Genomic DNA, 18,777 nt, shown 5'->3' with positions numbered 1-18,777 from the left:
ATCTGAAAGCTTTTCTGGGGGGAAAACAGCCTTTTCCCCCTACCCTTATGTCCACACACACTCACACCCCCAATTAGAACACAATTAAGTTTTTCATTGTAGGTGTTCCAGCTTCACAGTTCTAAAGTTCCTGCAGCTTAGAGCAGAAAGCCTTCCCACACCTACAGCTTCTGCCTTCTTACAGGTATGAGTAACAAAACACAATCTGAGAAACAGCTATTCAGGAGAAATTCTTACTTGGAAAAAAAGAAAAATTCATTCTCTCCCCAGGGCCAAGCTGAAGCAGTCAGGAGTATTCATGTCTTTTTGCTATCAACTCAATTAAGCACGCAGTAAGGATTGCAGGGTAAAATGCAGCATGTATTTGCATGCATGTAAAATGCAAACTCAGAGTCTTAAAATGCCCTTATAAATACAGCAAAAATAGACCAATAAAATATTTTGTAATGACTATTTATGTTTGTGTAACAACTCATTATTTCAATTCTCCGCATCAGGGATTTCTTGTTTCTTTCCTCTATCCCTTAAATAAATCTAAATAAATTATACATTTAAAAACAGGCTATGCATCTATAACAACAGAAACAAATTTCATTTAACATCCAGCTGTCAAAGCCAGCCCTTCTGTCACTCTTTATTCAAGTCTGTTCTACATAATTCATGTCATCTTAATTATTTCCTTCTCTTTCTGGGTAGGATGGCACTTAAGGACGAGCCACTTACAGCACAGTCATTTCCTTTGGAGATGATATGACTGCATACCATGATCACCCACAAAAAGAACCACACAACCCTACACTGATATTTTAAGGTCTCCAGGTGGGGAATGATGGATATGCAGATGCTATCATGATGGGACCTCACCTAATCCGCATACTGCAATAAAAATAGCAGTATATATACACAATACTGAGTTTTAACACAGACACACCGTGCTATTAATAGCCTCCCGTTTTTCTCCTTTAACTTCTGTATGAACAGATGTTGACAGACTTCATGAGAAGCAGAAGAAGAGAGCATTAGCTTAAACCAGACTGATATCTTTTTTCTACTTTTTTTAAAAATTAAATCCCCAAAATTAAAAATTATTAAGTCTCAGCCAAGACCCTTGCTTTCCTCCACCACTCTGTGCCAATAGTCAATTAGCAGGATTTACAAACAGACCTTTAATCACAAGTACACTAAAACACATCTAAAGCAGTACAGGCATCACTCTAGAAATATCCTATCCCATTTGCACAGGATAAATAATTAAATTGTTTTAAGCAGTCTAATCTGTTAATGCCTGAGAGGTCTTAATTTTGGCTACTAAATTTCAAGAAGCTCCTTTTGTCAATTCAATATAGTTAATAGCCATAAATCAACTTCCTCACTCTACATGACTAATGAATTTACTACATGATGGAGAAAGCCAATTCCTTGAATTAAGGTTTCACTGTATAATGCTCCTCATCCTCCCTACAGCCCAGCACATTTCTCTGCCCTTTCTGTGGCCTCCTGAAAGCTGCAGCAGGGGACTTGCAAAAGTGATAGCCTGGATCCTGCTAACACTTGCTTGCAAAGATGAGCACCATGATTCAGGAAATATTCTCAGCTCTGAGCTACTAAATCTCAACAGAACTTTGCACTACCCCAGACCCTCCAGAATCAGGTTCTCCATGCTCCTAAAACACTGTTAGAAACATCATTGGTCACACCCAGGCTCCAAACAAATCTGGGGTGGCTTCCAGTGCACTCAGTCCTGTGCTTTTCACCCTGCTCTGCTGCTCACATTGCCTTGCACACCATCTCAGGTTACTAAGAGCCTCAGCAAAGCACGACCATTTGCTCAAAGCTGAGCTGAAACGGCAGCAAAAGTCTCCACACTCAGGGCTGTTGTCATCTCGGAGCACAGCTCAAGGCCAGGAATACAAACATGGATTGCTCTGCTAGCTCTGGCAGAGCCACATGCACGCACCAGCAAAAGTCAGGGGACTCACCTCATTAGGAGCTGGGAAGATGGAAGGGGCTGGACACAGTCAAAGAACAAAGGCACTGTAAAATATTAACTTAATTCCATACCAGCTGACCATGCATCATCAAAGAAATCCCAGCTGTATGATGCTCCCCAGCAAAATACAGATTTCCTCTTCAGTGCCAAAAGAGGACAAGCAAAGAGGATTTTACCTACCCACCTGCTTCCTCACATAATGCTGGCAGTAGGAAGACACTGCAAACAGGGACTGCTCTCCCTGGGGGCGCTGTCCCCATGGGAGGCACTTGCTGGTGCAGCCACACAAAGGCTGTTTGGAGCACAGCAGATCCTGAGCACCTCCAAATCAGGGCACTCTGACTTCACTCCACGGCAGTACAGGACCTACACCTCCACACAGCCTAATAATAGTCCCTGTAACCATATTTTAAAAAAAAAGTCATAAGGATTACTTAGAAATAAGCAACAGTAGCACAGTTTTCACAGAGAAAACACAGTGATCACCTGGGAGCAAAAGTATGCTGAGAAGTGCCTAGGAAGAAAGAAGTCCAGCAGAAAGTAAAGCCAGGAGAAAATGGAAAGAATTAAAGCAACAGTTGCAGCTATCTCTGATGCCAAATAACAAGATTATAATGAGATTATAATCAAATGAAAAGCTTGGGCAAGAAGGAAAAAATTAAGCAGCTGGAAGTCAAAAGCTAAATTCTTGGGCATGTTGCAAAGCCAGCTCCCTTGGACCCCATTTGCCCACTATGGTCTTACACACAGTGGGCAGAAGTGGGATGCACAGTCACAGTGTGAGTTCATTGATCAGCAGTCATAAAAGTTTGGAGGTGCCAAGCTGGAAGTCATGACACCTGTGTGGGATATTAAGACTGCAATTTTTCAGCATGATATGTGGCATAGAAACATGGGCTTAACAGATATCCAGGGCAGCACAACTTTCTTGGTTTCTTTGCAGTTTTGAAGAAACCCAAATGACCAACATCTACATCATAATACAATCTGGATTTGCTAGTCTGCTGCAATACCTTTGGGGTCTTGTGGATGTTACCAGCTCCTGGTATCAGCTCTGAGGAGACTTTGTGTTGCTTCTGCTTCCTTCTCAATATCAAATCAGCTCTGTTTTTTGTGCAAGTGCAAGACAAGAATTGTGCTGTTTTCTCTTTAAAAAAGTCTGTCGTTTGCTATTTTTCTGTGCACATGTTGCTGTACTTTCTCATATGCACATCCTCCTCTACATATATGCAGTCACTCTAGATGTATATACAAACATGCCAAATGTTGCACATTAAAGAAATGCATACGCTTAAAACATCATACTGTATCCTGTCTATTTTGCCAATAGCCATCTGGGAGAGGGAAGGAAGCACGGAGAAACACTTCATGTAACCAAACTAGACTTTGTACACTTCTCCAGGAAGAAAACATTCCGGCTACTCTTTCTTTTGCAAGTTAACCATCACTGCCATAGCTTTAGCCAGATAAAGACAACCAACCTATGCCATATGGCAACCAACTCCAGCAGGCCACCACCTTTGTTTTCAGTGTATTTCTAAATGCCACAGAAGACAGGCACGTTTCCATATCCCTTACAAAAGACATACCCCTGCAAATGTCAGTGTCTTTTTTTTTTTTTTATTTTCCTGTGTGGTCAACACATTTTTGTACGATTTGGTTCTAGTTAAGCCCTCCCATGGACCACCAACAATTGATGATGGCTCCTCTCACAGCACAGGGATTTCAGAATTACCCAGTGTTTAGTTCAGGGCCTCATACTCACAGCTAAAGCCCTTCAGCCATTCCTGTAGCCAATGCTAAACAAAACATCAAATTAGCACCACAGGCACTGCAGCTTTGTTTCTCTTCTTGCTGAGCAACACTGGACTGTGACCAATCTGTCCTACAGATTTCTTCCTTCCTGGTAAGGCCCCTAATAAAATTTGTGATATTCAAAAAGTGGTATGCTCTTGATTTCACATTCCTCTTTCACAGCTGCATTATTGCTGCTGAAACAGTGGAATGAAATTATGCATGGAAACTCTGCTGAGAGTTTTCCTCTTCATGGAAGAAGAAAAAATGTTCAACATGTTCAGAATTCAAATCAGAACCAGAAGGGCCCCGATTCCATATACATGTTATCAACATGGTGCACATTTGGAAATCACACAGTATTTAACAAACTTGAGGGTGTCCCCCTGGGAGGAAGGAGATTAATATGTAACCTTGGGTTAAAAGAGGTTATGCAATCAGGACTCCCCATACCAACACTGAGGAAAGTAAATTCTTGGTGGAGACAGTCTGCTGCTGAAATGCAAGCAAACACTGGAAGAAACTAACATGATTAAAATACATGAATTAATTATTTTATGCAGAAGAGCCCCAAAACACAGATTTGGCAGGCATACTCTTCAAACTCACTTATTTATTCATTAATTTTAGTGGCCCTGCTGTACTTTGTGAATTATTCTCCATAATTCAAGCAGACGTGTAAGAGAGTTCCAACATATTTTAATACATATTCTGGAGTCTCAAAAACAAAATAAAAAATTGAACTATGTATCCATTTCTATGGGTGCATATTTGTGTACATCTCCAAAGATGACAGCTGAAAAAGGGAATATTGGGTTTTAATCTCTTAATTATGTTTTTTTCCCCCTCCCCTCTTAGTGCATTAATTTGGCAGTAAAGGTTTCTGCTCTCAGCAGAAAGTCTGAAACAACAAAGCCTCTCGGAGCCCTGATTTTTGGCACCACCTCATTCCTACTTTATGCTTGAGGCTACTTCCCCTCTGACTGATTCTTAATTTGAATAAGCTTTCACTGAAGACTGTATCAGAACTGCAGCAAGTTAATCTTATTAAACCATATGAGTTTAAAAACTCATAGCTTGATGTCAGGCAGGCTGTTTCCAAATTGGTATACTTAAGATCCAAATTAGATCATGAGCAAAATATTAAAAGGCACTAGAGCCATTTAAGAGTGAACTTCCATTTTGAAAAGAAATTTCTGGACATTGAGACCTCAGGACTCATGCCAGTTCAGTGGGAGTCAGGCTCCTGGCTGCAATGGGTGCTTTTAAACCTTTAAAATTTAAACTATGGAGAAAGGAATAAAGGAATTTATTTCATCTATTGTCAGCACAAGCACAAAATGCCTGGGTCATTCTGAAGGATACTTTATCTATAGAAGGATTCTACACCAAACCAAAGTTTCCTGATAAAAAACATCTTTGGGGCACACTGTGTCAGCTGGCATTGAAGCTGTTAGCTGATGCAACAAAGTGCCTTTTAAGCACTATACAACAAAACCTCCATCCTCTTTCTCTCCCTTTGCTCTATTTTATGGACTACTTTTGGTTTTTAAGTGTTTACAACTCCAGTATCCCTTCGGCATAGAAGGCTTCCCCCCCCACAATCAATAGACACGGGGAAGTAGTGATGACGGTGCTTGGCACACCAACCCATGTGGTCTGCAGCAAAGTAGGAGGTGGATGAGATGCCCTTGACTTCCAGTGATTTGGTGAGGTGAACCACTTGGGTGCTTTTACCACCTGGATGCCATCCAGGCCACAAAAATGAGGAGAGACCTCTCTCTCTGCGCAGAGATTTCCTGGAAGGCTTCTACCTCCATGCTGACTTCAGACAGCTCTTGCTACATGCACGGCTACACAGGCACCAAAGTGCTCTCTGGACTGCAGCCCACCACGACAGACACCACCCTGCACTGTTTGGTGCCTGGCCTTAACTCTTTCCAGCTAGCTACAAGTGCAGCTAATCAAACAAAATTGATTTTCCAGAGCTCTGACTAATCCACTGCATTGAAGGTGACCTATACTGTTTGTCTGTATGTATCATTAAGGGGTTCGGGGTCTTTTTAAGGCGTCTTGGATATTAGATACCTGTCTTCAGCTCTCGGCAACCTTGCCAGTAATTAAAAATGGTGTTGAGATACATTTCTGACACTGGCAGGCTTGGGGTTTTTTTAAGATGTTTTCTTTTCTCCCTGAAATATCAGTGATGATAATTACTCATCTGCATTTGTATGTGAAATTTTCCACGACCCATGAGAAAATCATCTGAGATACCAACCTGAGCACACTTCCAGTCCACCAACATCTGTGACAAGGTTATAGTGCTCCACTGTGTGTGACTAAGACCCTGGATGTCTGTAACAAGTACTATTCTTTTGCCAGAACTAGCCCTGCTCCCTCCAACCTAATGAACACTGATATTTTACTCCACTCATTTGCTAGTATCAAGAACCAGACCTTCCCTATCAGTACTAGCTGGCACCACTGTAATCATTTAAGTGGAACAATCTGTTCCAGGCAACCAAGAGAGCTAATAATTTATTAGGAGCAGAGCAGGCCTTTTGGGGAACGATGCAATTGTATTTGTGTGGATGTAATACTCGAGTCAAAAGGGACATTCTGTGTAATTCAAAGCCACTTGGGAAAAGGAAGAGCAGAAGCAGGCTTTATAGAGAGAAATGACCTCAAACTCTCAAATTTATCACAATTTTTTTCTCCCTCTTCTGTCCTTTTGGGTTTGCTTAAAAATGAAAGGTATTCAGGGAGAACAACAAGAACCTTCACACACTTGTAACAAAAATCCATACCAACTCCCACAAGAAGAAATATTTGAAAGATCATCACGTTCTCCCTTGGAGAACAGAAAGGTTAGAAGCCATATGACAAATGAATACAAGCTAAGGAGCAGAAATGGCAAAGGTAGCTTGGATGCCTCTGTCTCCAAGGATGGCTTGGATGCCTCTTCCTCCAATGAGAAAGGATGGAAAAGAAATTAAGACCTAACATTAATTTTTGACACAGGAAGCTATTATCCTGCTGGACTTAGAGCTCCTGTAAGTCACCATGACCAGGGACTTCGAGACTCAGAAAGGATTTGACCATTTACACAGACAGCAAAAATACACAATTACAATTATGGCTGAAAATCTAGAAATGATACTAAAAAATCTTGGGTGTTGGGGTGAAAGGCAATCTCTGAGGGATCAAAAACAAAAAAAAATGGCATGGGAGTGGCAGAAATAGTCCCTGCCCACTGTGGGATACCACATCCTGCCCTGAGGGAGACAGGACAGCAGGCACAGGGGCAAACCAGTGACTGCGTGGGGAAACTATTCCCATTCTGGCATCCTTCCTTTTGGCCAGCTCAAAATCCTCCCTCCTTCTCTTGCATTAGTTTTATAGTTCTCTGTTGTTGACTTGCCCATAACTCAGTCTTCCATTTCTCACAGTGTGTCTGTGATAAAGTTTTTCCCTTCCTTGTCACCAGCCCTACTCTGGGTAAAAGCATGTAATATACTGCCTGCTACCAGCTGCAACTCTCGGTAACAGACTGGATGCTGAGGCCATAATTCAGTCTGGAGACTCCACTACTGCCCATAAACCACTCCCTGTCTCCCAGTTTACGATGTCAGCAGGACTCAAGCTGAATTAAGGCTTCTACTCAATATAACTGACACCAATGTATTATCTTATACATAATGCATAGAAGATGGCTCTAATCAAATTCCATATCCTGCCCTTTCTTTACATCACAAATGTGGCCTGGCATTTCTTATGCACTCCACTTACTGATACATAAAATCCTTCTCCTGAATTACAATGGGCAGCAAAACCTGTTCTTGGGTCACAGCTTCCAGTAACTGCAATTCCTTCCCTCTTTTTCCCAAAGGGGTTGAAATAAACTTCAGTTTATCCCTGTAACAAAACCACACCTAAATTTAAGGACCACACTGAACTGATCATCCAGGAACGTTGCCTGCATAAGCCCCTATTTTTGATGCTGGCAAGTAAATTGTTTGTGTCTAATGGACATCTTCTGCCTGTTTGCATTTGGTATCAGCAGAGTGATCACACAAAATGCACAGCCACACTGTGGATGCCAAATTGCAAGCCTGCAAAGGTGAGGGAGGTCTGCAGGGAGCACTTCCAGCCCTGCAGAGAGGCACAGAAATCCCAGGCACACACGCAGAGGGTGTGGTATAAGCCAGTGCTGGTTTTACACGTCTTGGAACGGAATATGGAGTTCAAGCTCCAAAGATTCCACAAACGATGCAGTCAAAAGTGTGCTGAATGAAAGCTTTGAAATGTCCTAGAGAATAGACAATCCCCTGTGTATAAACCCAATTTCGACCTCAGGCACAGACTAACTGAGCTCTTTTTGTACATGAAGAAAGAAAGAAGCAAAAGAAAGTGATATAGATGCATTACTTCAAAGCCATCTTACCTCACAGCCCTTCAGACATTATTCCTAAGCAGAAAACCAACCAGAGAAGAAGTGTGCACATATCTTTCTAATCAAAAGAAACTTTTGCTTTGTTATCTTAAGATAGTATAAGTCCACTTAGCCTGAACAAACCTTACAGACGATATTGCAATGCTTTGTATAGATTTAAGCCTCGTGACAAGAAGACCAAGCATGTGAAGGCCAATTCCTGTGACAGCCTCACACGTCTGCCACATTTGGGTGAATGGAAGATGTAGGAAGACAGAGCAAAAGCATCTTTGATGTTTATCACTTCAGCAACTTAGGTAATGGACAGGAGGTGCCACAGGAAGCCTGCAGATGCCTGGCTTTAAACTTTGCTCTTTGGGCACTTCAGATTACGCTTACAAAACCCGTTTCAGCCAAAGCAGAGAACAACACCCAAGAGCCTAAAGCTGCATCTTCCCTGAGCACCCTTCTTGTGGATTCAGGACTGTGCTGCCAGCAACACATCCACCCTTGCTCAACCCTTCCTCCCACGTCAACAATTGAGCTGCTGCTCTCAACAAGCCTCAAACACTCAGAAAAAAAACAGATGACAGGAGTATGTTTCACGTAGGTCTTCTCCCACTGGCAAAAGCTACACGTGAAAGGCTGCCAAGGGCTGGCTGGCTCCTTCCCTCTGACAGGCTGGAGGTGGCCACTTTCACACTAGTTAAGTAATGGATGCAGTAATAAACCTGGATTTTCAGCACATCATGTGTTCAGAGATTCTGAGGCCACCTCAAGATATGATTTACCCAAGAGATTATACTGTGTCTTCTCTTTGTCAGTTAAGGCCAGGGAAAAACTGGAAAGAAAAAAAAGTGAAATAGCTGGAAAAACTGAAAGTTACAGAACAGCAAAGATTCATTTCTCCAGCATGCCCATATCAAGGAGGCCTTCCCCTTTGGCCACAGGAGCTGCTGGTTGCACATTGCTTTCTCAAGTCTGGATTTTCAGTGTGCTGGAGTCACATGCTAAAAGCAACCAAAACGCAACAGCCACAGCACAATACAACCATCTACTCATTTATTTATTGTAAGTGTGGTGTTTTATAGCTGGCCACCGCTACCAATTGGTACCCAGGGAGGCCTAAAGCACTATTTCTGATCTACAGAGCCTTCCATGGTTTGGAACCTAATTACCTTCAGAAGCTACTGCCTCCTCCTCATCTGTTACCATGGCAGCTGCAATCATCTGAGAGGTTTCAGCTGGCAAACCCTGATTTCCTAGGGTACCAGAGCAATTCCAAGGGGCTGTCACTTTAAGAATTTACTCCAACATCATTTTCAGGAAAAGACGAGGTAGAATAAATTAAGACTATGTAGGCTGGGAAGTAGCAACCTATTTTAGAGTGATTCAACAGCCCAGTTCACAAAACCCCACTAGGACTTACTGCTGTTGTTTGGTTATTTTTGATTTTTTTCCCTGCCTTAGTAATATGGTATGGACCCTTGTCCCAGGGTCAAGTTTCAGGTGAGATTAACAGAATTCCCTTCATTTTAAAATTTTTCCACATGGTGAGAAAATAGATGGTTTAACTAAGTGGTGAGGCTTGCTTTCTAACCTTTAAAATCAGAATCCAGGGAACATGAGTTTCACTATTTCCCACTGATTTCTGTTGGTTATAAAAAGTATCTAACTGAAACATTAGTATTTTTCCATATTGATGCTTTTCACGTGGAGATCTCAAAGCGCCAGACTTAGGCTTCCCAGAAAGCCTAGCTTCCCATTGCAGCATCTCAGTCCTTCAGAAATGTACTTCTCATGCCATCTGTGTGGTAACAAATTTAGAAAAATGAGTAGTATCTTGGCAGTCCTAGCAAAATGCGCTCAGGATGCAGAGGAGGGTGGTGGGGGGTTCCTCCCAAATAGGGCATTCAGTATCTGAGTCAGAGGTGATGACAGCATCTAAGCAGGGGGCTGTTTTCTAAGAAATATGCCTTTAATTGTGTAGAGCCTGACACAGTTCAGCTGAAGCCATGCTCTCGAGTTCTGCTGATAGCCTTGTCAGTACAGAGCCTCCAGGCTGCAGCTCTCCTGTCCTCTGCACCTTCCCACAAGCACTGCAAGAAGCTACTTAATATACATGACTCTACAAGAACATCCCAAAACTAGTCTGTTCAAAACCAGCAGCCATTTTATGAATGACCAACGTGAATGATCCTATCTGTAAAATACAGGTAATCCTACCTCTTTATTTCGCAATGCAAGTGCAGATCACTGACATTTGAGAAGTGTCTTGAAAATCACAGGAGATGATAACATCAATAATAGCACGCCATGAGATGCAATATTATTACAATAATAATGGCACTCATTTCAGACTCCTGCATTTTTCAGGTCATCAACCAAAAACATTAGCAAAATAGCCCTTCAGGAGATGAAAAATCTTTGCAGTGTAATGCAAGCTGCTTCATTCAATTTATTTATTCTCCCCTATGCTGTGCAAAGTGCCTGCTACCATCCCTCCAACTATCAAGAGAATTGTGAGTGCCCTTCTCACATAAAAAGATTAGACCTTCTGATGAAACTAAAGGGAAATCTAAGAGCAGCTGACCACAGTCATACATTCCTGCAGTCTTGCACTTTTTCTATTTTTTTTTTTCCTTTTAAGTCTTGACCTGCAATCTTCATCAGTGATGTCAACACCGAAACCACAGGGACAAGCCATGCAGATCAGACTGAAACCTAAAGGAAATGAGCTCAGCTAAGCTACTGCAGGCCCAGCAGGACATCTAGTACCTCCCAGCTGTGCCTCCCTTCAGGGGAAAAGCGAGGAGATAGCTGAGCAGCTTTCAGCAGCCCTCATCCCCAAGCCAGAAGTGGTAAAGAGCAACATACAAGAGCTCTGCATGGCTCTGCTGTGGCGAAAGGCAAACACTGCCTACTTTGCAAATTAAGTTCCCCTGGTTGTTGAGAGAGATGAGAGTTCCCCAGCAAGAGTCTTCCACATCTTCTAGGGCAGAAAGAATTTTGCTTTGATCTTGAGAAAAGCTGCTGAGACCTGTGAACATTTCTCCTGTCTCTTCTGCTCTGCCTGCTGGTTTTGTCATCTTGCCTCATTATTCCATCCTTCCTTCCCTTCCTCCAGATTAAGAGTGGCAGACAATGGTTGGGGTAGACAAGGATCCAAAAAGCAAAAGGAAAGCTTTGCTCTTGCCTTTAGGGCAAAAAATCAAAGAGCTTTGTGTATGTGTACCTACATGCCATGTACTTCCTACTGCTCCTACTTGGACTTCACTCTCCCCCGCCCTTTTCAACATTAGAGGTTCAAGTCTATGGAAAAGAATGTTCCAAACTTCAAAGTTAAATGCAAAGGTGGTACTGACAGCACAAAGTTCTGTGAACACACATGCAAAAACCTGATCCTCTCTTCTTCCGTCCCTTGCTTTCAACCCAGGATGCTTCCTTGGTGAAAACCATCAACAGGAAATTCAAGAGAGCACACCAAAAGATATTTTTTTCCCTTTTTCCTTTAGGATGCTTCTAATATACTAAACTGTGTTAACACTAAAAAAACAAAGGTAACTCTTACAAGAATAGGAGGCCACTTTCCCCTATTGCTCACAGAGAACCCTGGCTATTGGAACGGATGATATGTAAATTTTGTGACTCAAGAGAGGGCATAGGAAGTCTCCCTTGGTACAGTGCACACAATTTACAGTGGGCATGGTTAAAATTTAATTAATTGTTACAGGCCTTGCAAAAATGTTTCTCCAAAGCAAATGTGCTACAAAATACAGTTTTTTCCTAATCACATCAGAAAAAGTCCAGTTCATAAAACACATTTTCTGAGCTGTTACGACAACAGCTGCTTGGATGTTTGAAGGAGGAGCTGGCAAAATTTAAAAAAATAAAAAAGAAAAACCTAAAATAGGCCTCAGAGATTTAACATCCTATAAAATAGCTCCCTACAAGCTCTTTAAATGTCCTTTACTTCAAGCAATACTCCCAAGATTGTAGATAGTTTCAGGGCAATACTTGCAGCAGGGACTCCTTGTGTTCCCTCTGCTTAGGGGGCTCCACAAACACACTGTAAGATTTATGTCTTTCCCTTTCAAAATAACCTCATGTAGTCTGCAAAAATTAATTTATATAAGTGTACAGAAGAAAGGAACATGTTAGCTCAGGCTGTTGGGATTTTGTTGGTGTTTTTTTCAGGTTTTCTTTGGTGGGGGTGGGCTGGGGGAGCAGTCACTAATATCTACCATAAATCTGCTCAGTCACAGCCTCAGCTCACACACTAACACCACCTCTGTCTCACACACACTTTCCTTCCCATCTTTCCCTCTCTCCCTCCCCACAGCTACGCTGCAATGAGTTTTGAGTTGGCTGTGCAGTGTTGCTGATTAAAATTTGCCAGTAGTGAGACAACTTACTCCAGTAAGTGCTCATACCACTTTTCTTTCCACGCACAGATTCAATCACCATGCAGGTTTCACTGTCACGACAATCTTCAGTTCCCAGCAGCTGCTCCCCCACCCTGCAGCATTTGCAAAGACAAGCTCACTGTGTTAGAGCCTGCATTCATCTGCAAACCCACCCAAATACTGCTAGATTGATTAATTCTGAAGGTAGAGGTTTTCAGAAGAAAATGCCACAGTTAGTGCCACAACTACTAGGCTGTCACAATTTTCCTTTTAAACTACTTTTTTCAGAGGCTCAGCTGTAAAGTGTACTCAGAGCTGTGAACTGACAGACTGGTTTGCATCTTAAGAACATATTTCATTTTAATGGCTTTATTTTTAAATTGTTTCAACTCTTTGAATTAATGGAGACAAAAAAAGAAATGAGACTGACAAAAATGCAAAGTAGAATATTTTCTCCTTTTTTACCTGTCTTTTAACATCAGGCTATATTTATTTTCAAGAAGCTCAATAGTAACCAATAATAGGACTGCAGATCTTTTCCTCCCTTCAATGTCCATCCTCTTCAGCACCACTTTCTGCTGTCCAAATGGAAGAACACAGATATTTTGCTACAGAAATGAGCTTCCCTGCTAACTCTGCTAAGCCATTCAAGCCTGCACTGATGATACCTGGAGGTGAGTAATCACCAGACATTTTCATTGCAGTGCCAGGGGTACACAAGACAATTGTGTGCCCTCCCTGACCCAAGGGCCAATGTTTATTGCAGACTTGCTACATGCAGGGACTGACCAGAAGGTTGCAAAGCTCTGCATTTGGCTCAGGAGCTGTGGCCTAGAGGACACCAATAAATATATATATATATACATATATATATATATATATATAAAAATATTAATTCTTTGTACTCTGTAACAGGCCACAAAGGGGATGACACGGCTTTATTCTGCCAATATGCAGAGGATTAAGGGTTTCTGCTTGAAGCCACTAACAACCTGAACAGGAGAATTACAGTAATTCCACTAAAACCGCACGGAATCCAAGGGACTGGCTGATGGCATGTTGTTACCCTTCCCACTTCTCTCGAAAATGTAACTGGCACAACCCTATAAACCAGAACTTGACCAGCTACCCAAGGAGGTCCCACTTAAAGAATGGTCTTAGACGAACCACATGCAGCAGTGGGCACATTTGTCATGAGACTCCTCAACATTTTGAGACCTAAATACTCGACATGGAGCAGTTTCCAAAGGGAAGTCAAAAATAGCAGTTAGGATGTGAAACACAGCTGAAACTCATGCTGCTCACACCAGTCCATTTTAGTGAAAAGCATTTCACAGCAAACAACAGCAAGATGCTCCATTAAAACCCTGCACTGCTTTAAGCCATGAGGTCACTGTTAGGACCCAAACACATGTTGTCATGACATCAATTAGCAACACTTTGCCTATGCCAATGCCACTATTAATACCTTGAAATACTAATCTCTATTACTAATTAACAGTCAAATGCACTAAGTAATTTTTCATGCATTAGGAATGTATTACTGAATTCAATTACATGTCAAGAGCTGTGACTTATGAATCCTTCCCACAACACCATTTGTGCCAGAAAATATCCTTAAAAATTCAGCAACATTTAAAAGGCTTTTCACAACCAAGACACCTCTGTGTTGGAATAAACTGTTAGGCCCCGGCTCTGCAAGTAAGACAGGAGTCTGACTACATGTCTGACTGTATCTCAGTTACCATTACCAAATGCACCAGCCACACTTAACTGCTACAGTTATTATACAGAAATTCAGCAATTCATCAATGAGAATACCAATGCTTGACAAGAAATGCAGATCTCCCCTAAAACGAAGCCTGGCAACACAAGGAAGGATGCAGATCCCTCTTTGTGTTTTGAAAACTGTAAATGTTATTCTGAACACAAAATATTGATTGTTTCAAGGAGATTACTGTTTGAACACAGCACAAGAACTAGTGAATATGCATTTTGAGAAAGATTGCACTTTTACATTCATTTAGAGCCTTGATATTTAGGTATTTCAGAGGGAAAACTGGGACGCAGTGAGAATCAAGATGACTGATGAGCAGTACTTACAGGAAATGTTATTTATATTGTGTGATGCTAAACCAACTCAGTTAAACCCACAGTTTAGCAACGATAGCTGTAATTCTGCGCGCACACATCCAGACTAAGCACCTGCATTTTCTCATGCAAACACACACACAAACTGGTGTGTACACTCCGGATTAAAAAACCGACAGTCAGCAAACAAAGAATATTAAGCACTATACCTTTGAGTCATAATCTTATAGGCATCTGGCAGATAACAGCGGATATTCTCCATCTGAGCAGGATCAGAGTCACAGATTTTATCATCAGTCCTGCCGTAGTTGGCACTTTCGATCATGATAACATCTGTTCCCGGGCAGCGCAGCTCGATGGGGTAACTCTCGCAGGACAGCTCCCTTCGGACCACAGCCATGGGCACTGGGGCACGGCTGAAAGCTGCAAGGATTAACACAGAAACACAGTCAACACTGGCTTTCCACACCGAGGCTAAAATTAAAAGCGGAATCACGTTCAGCAGAAGGCTTTACCCATATGCTGTGCTGAGATAGTTTCAGAACCATTCAGATAAGATCTGCAGAAACGGGGTCTGGTCGCTGGCTTGCTGGCTGCCCAGAAAAATCACTTCTCCACTCAGTGACTTGATTTTCTCATTTTAAAAATAAGCTATAGATCCCTTTTATATAGGGCTTTAGAAACCCCTTATTGAAACATAGCAACTATGGCATTGTTATTATTTCTACTTACCAGGTGAAAAACTAGTTTGCTTTGATATACAAAATTATAGTCCTGTGTTGTACTTGAACAGCAAAGAAAATTTTATGACAACAAGCAATCCAAGAACCAGGATCCCACCTGCTCAGCAAGATTGCACCTGTCCTACAGCAGATGTAATAACATCTGTATTGCTCCTGGTCCTTTTCTTACACCTTGGAAAAAGTGATCCTAATGGCTTTTGTTGCATGCCTGCAGCATGCCAGGGGATGGCCTGCAGGTTCTGGCAACCATCCCAAAGTTTGGGCCCTGCAGTGATACTTTCCATGGAAAGGCCAATTTATGGGACACCAGATGATTTAAGTTCAATCTTAGCTTTGCATTGGATCTGCCTAGATGGTCAAATAGCTGGCAAATGCTTGTGAAATTAAAGAGCTCTCAGAAGTCTTACCTGTTTTAAAAGAAATCCAGGCTACAGTTTGCAAAAGAAAAAAAAAAGAAACACACTTTGAGATGCCTTGAAAACAAAGCCCTAAAGTATTAGTAAACAATGCCACTTGACAACAAGCAATTGTATTTCCCATCTTTACAGGCTCTTTGATCCAAAGATCTTAAACAGCTTGACGAACGTGAATATATTAATCCCCAAATATCCACATGAAGTAGCTACACATTGTCTTTCTCAACTCAGCCGCAGAAGGGTTTTGCAGCTTCCAGAAGATCTCATGGGAAATCCATGGTGATGCTAGGAACTTGTTTCCCAGCCTAGCACACCAGTCACAACCTGAAATAAAAGCTAACTCCTTTCCTCCTTTATTCCACAAGAATGAAAGGAACCATAAAGGTTTCCAGTTACAGGGATGATGTGTCCTCCAAGCTACATTTGTACACTTCCAACCACAAAACTCAGACAACCCAAGCCTGTCTCTATGTGATGGTGAGAGGTTTAAGCCTCCACTATATCCGTGGCCCATCTGATACCAGGGATCTTTCAGCAACTCCCTTTCCTCCAGGCCCCATTATAAAAGCACCAAAATACCCTCCCCCTAAACCAAAAATCTCACCCAGTGTTCTGCTGGTTTGTTCCATAAAACTTCTCCATGGTACATGCACACCAAGTTTGCTTATGGAAAATTTTCAGAATACCATTTGACTATATCAAGGCTTCCCTGTCTGTCAGGCAGCAGTCCAACACACTGACTTCCATGAATCCTTCCATTATTGTCAGTTGTCTCATTTATTTATCACTGGACAGATTCTCAGATTCCAATTTCTGCAAATCTGCAGGGATTACTTTGATATCAGACCCTCCCTGGTGTGCCAGAGTTGCGGACTAATTGCCAAACTCCCAAGACAGACGTGTGCTTATTCTTGAATAATAGCTTGCACAATTAGCACAGCTTTAGGGTTTGGATCACTTGAGATGTCTTCCTTCCCTGAGACTGGAGAAACGGTTTTGCCCTGGGCTCATATTGCACCATACATTTGTGCAATGCAATAAATTCTCTCTGCCACCAGCTTCTCCTCTTACAAGAGGAAGAAAATAAGGAGGAGAAGCGTGAACCTCTAAGGTACACTGCCTCATTCTTACCCTTGGCTTGATACCACTAGTCAGGTGGAGCAGAGTGGAGGAAGGATGGGACAATGTTAGAGACAACATTTGACAGAAGAGATAAGCCAGCCAGAAAGGCAGAGTCAGCACAGCTCAGCAATTTTAGCCTGCCCTAAATACAACTTCAAGAGGTATTAAGTTTGCTTACAGTGGTCTGTCTACAGAAGCCTGCAGCAGGCTCTGCTCTGTCAAACACTGGACTATGGCAGAAGGCCAGTGCTGACCAAAAAACTTCTGATGCCAGGATTCTGATTTTGGAAAAGAGCTGTGGTGAGCTCTCCTCTCAAGCCTGTTCTGTGCTAAACCTGAGCAGATTGGTGACATGGGAGGCAGAAGGTTTCTAGCAGCTTTTGGCAGAATGCTGAGGCCAAGGGCCCTCCCTCCTCCTGCCATGTGCTTAGATGACTCCTGTTAACTGCCAAAAATATGACAAAATGAGGTTTTATAGGCAATATTAGCTGTTTGGAGCTATGGTTTTGCCCAGTCCTTGGGCAATTTGGATTTTTTCCTCTGGAAGGTTAACACAGGCTATACAAAGGGCAAAGAGAGTTGGTAATACTACTTTACTTTTTACAGTTCCCACTACAGAATACAAAACCTCTGAGCCACACGATTCAGAAAGTATATTTTTGCTCTTAATTCCTATGTTTTGGGGTGTTTTTTTAGTAGCTCGTCTGTATCAATTGAACACGCGAGGGCTGAGGAAAACCCTGCTTAAAATCACAAAAAATTAAATGTGTGAGAATTCACTCATACAACCTGGTGTATCTGTCAAACAGCAATACTGTACAAATGCAGCTAACCTTATGTTATGCTGGAAATAAGACATTAAGAATTACTAACAGCAATTTACAAAGCCATTCAAGATATTTCTCTACCTCAAATGAGAACACATTTCTAGTATTATGGGTCTGTCTGCTGTACATGAGACTTTACAGCATTGATCTACTAAAACTGGATGCATATCAGTTCCAAGGATGCCCCTTAAACAGCCCAAACCAAAGCTGAACACCCCTTCCCCAAAATAACAGCACATGTTCTACTCTGCAAAAAAGATGCAAACGTTTCTAGATTCAGCTTTAAACTTCCTAGAATTCAGCTTTTTGCCTTTCACATAATCGACTGCTTGCTCTAAGAAGGACAGCTTTCACTTACAGACTTACCCTGTGGTATCATGGAGTCAACATTTACATTTATTTTCTGGATAAAAAGCATAAAAAATTTAACACCCTGGAAAAACTAGAAGCAGCTGAGTATTGTAATACAGCATGATCTCTTATCATGCTTTCTCCTAAAGCAATAGGCACATGTTTTCCATCCTGCCATTGACCACCAAATCATTTGCTTTCCATGGCTTTTTTTTCTACTTCAGTATCTGCAATAAATACTCCAAAGGGAGATTAGAGCCTGGCTGTTTATCTCCTTGTAAACACATTTTTTTTGTTGTTATGCCCCTATACGATAATCTTACTTAATCATTTTTACTGGTTTTCCTGTAAGGAGCAAAGATGTTTTGCTTTTTGCTGTGAAACAAGATACATCAAAGCCCATCTGTGAAATACACAGCACGATTGTATTAATTCATTAATACACTTCTCTCTTCTTTGAGCAGCTCCCTATCTTCACAGTCTCTCATTGAGTTCCTTATTTAATCTCCCAAATAAGTGACCTAATTGCTGGCTTGAAGTCAAGGGGAGCTGATGGCTGCTCACTACTTTGAAAAACAGGTGTCCTTTTCCAGGATCCTATGTGC

The 18,777-nt window shown here is 41.8% G+C and overlaps 1 protein-coding gene across 26 annotated transcripts in view; it reads right to left on the bottom strand.

The window, feature by feature from the left end:
- ADGRL3 (adhesion G protein-coupled receptor L3) overlaps positions 1-18,777 on the bottom strand; it is a 489,498-nt gene that overhangs the window by 247,086 nt on the left and 223,635 nt on the right. For 25 of the 26 annotated variants that reach the window (XR_010360855.1, XR_010360854.1, XM_064416867.1 and 22 more), the window contains 2 exons: positions 15,864-15,884; positions 14,923-15,136 (listed from right to left, as the gene is read on the bottom strand). Coding sequence is in view for 24 of the 26 variants with exons in the window: in XM_064416867.1 (XP_064272937.1) it covers positions 14,923-15,136; positions 15,864-15,884 (235 nt within the window). In the remaining 2 variants the exon portion in view is untranslated. The remainder of the gene's footprint in view (positions 1-14,922; positions 15,137-15,863; positions 15,885-18,777) is intronic. The other variant, XM_064416855.1, reaches the window with a different exon arrangement.

Source organism: Passer domesticus, chromosome 4, assembly GCF_036417665.1.
Source record: "Passer domesticus isolate bPasDom1 chromosome 4, bPasDom1.hap1, whole genome shotgun sequence".
NCBI lineage: Eukaryota > Metazoa > Chordata > Aves > Passeriformes > Passeridae > Passer > Passer domesticus.
Note: the sequence above shows the minus strand (reverse complement) of the source record. Positions and strands in the feature narration are given on the sequence as shown.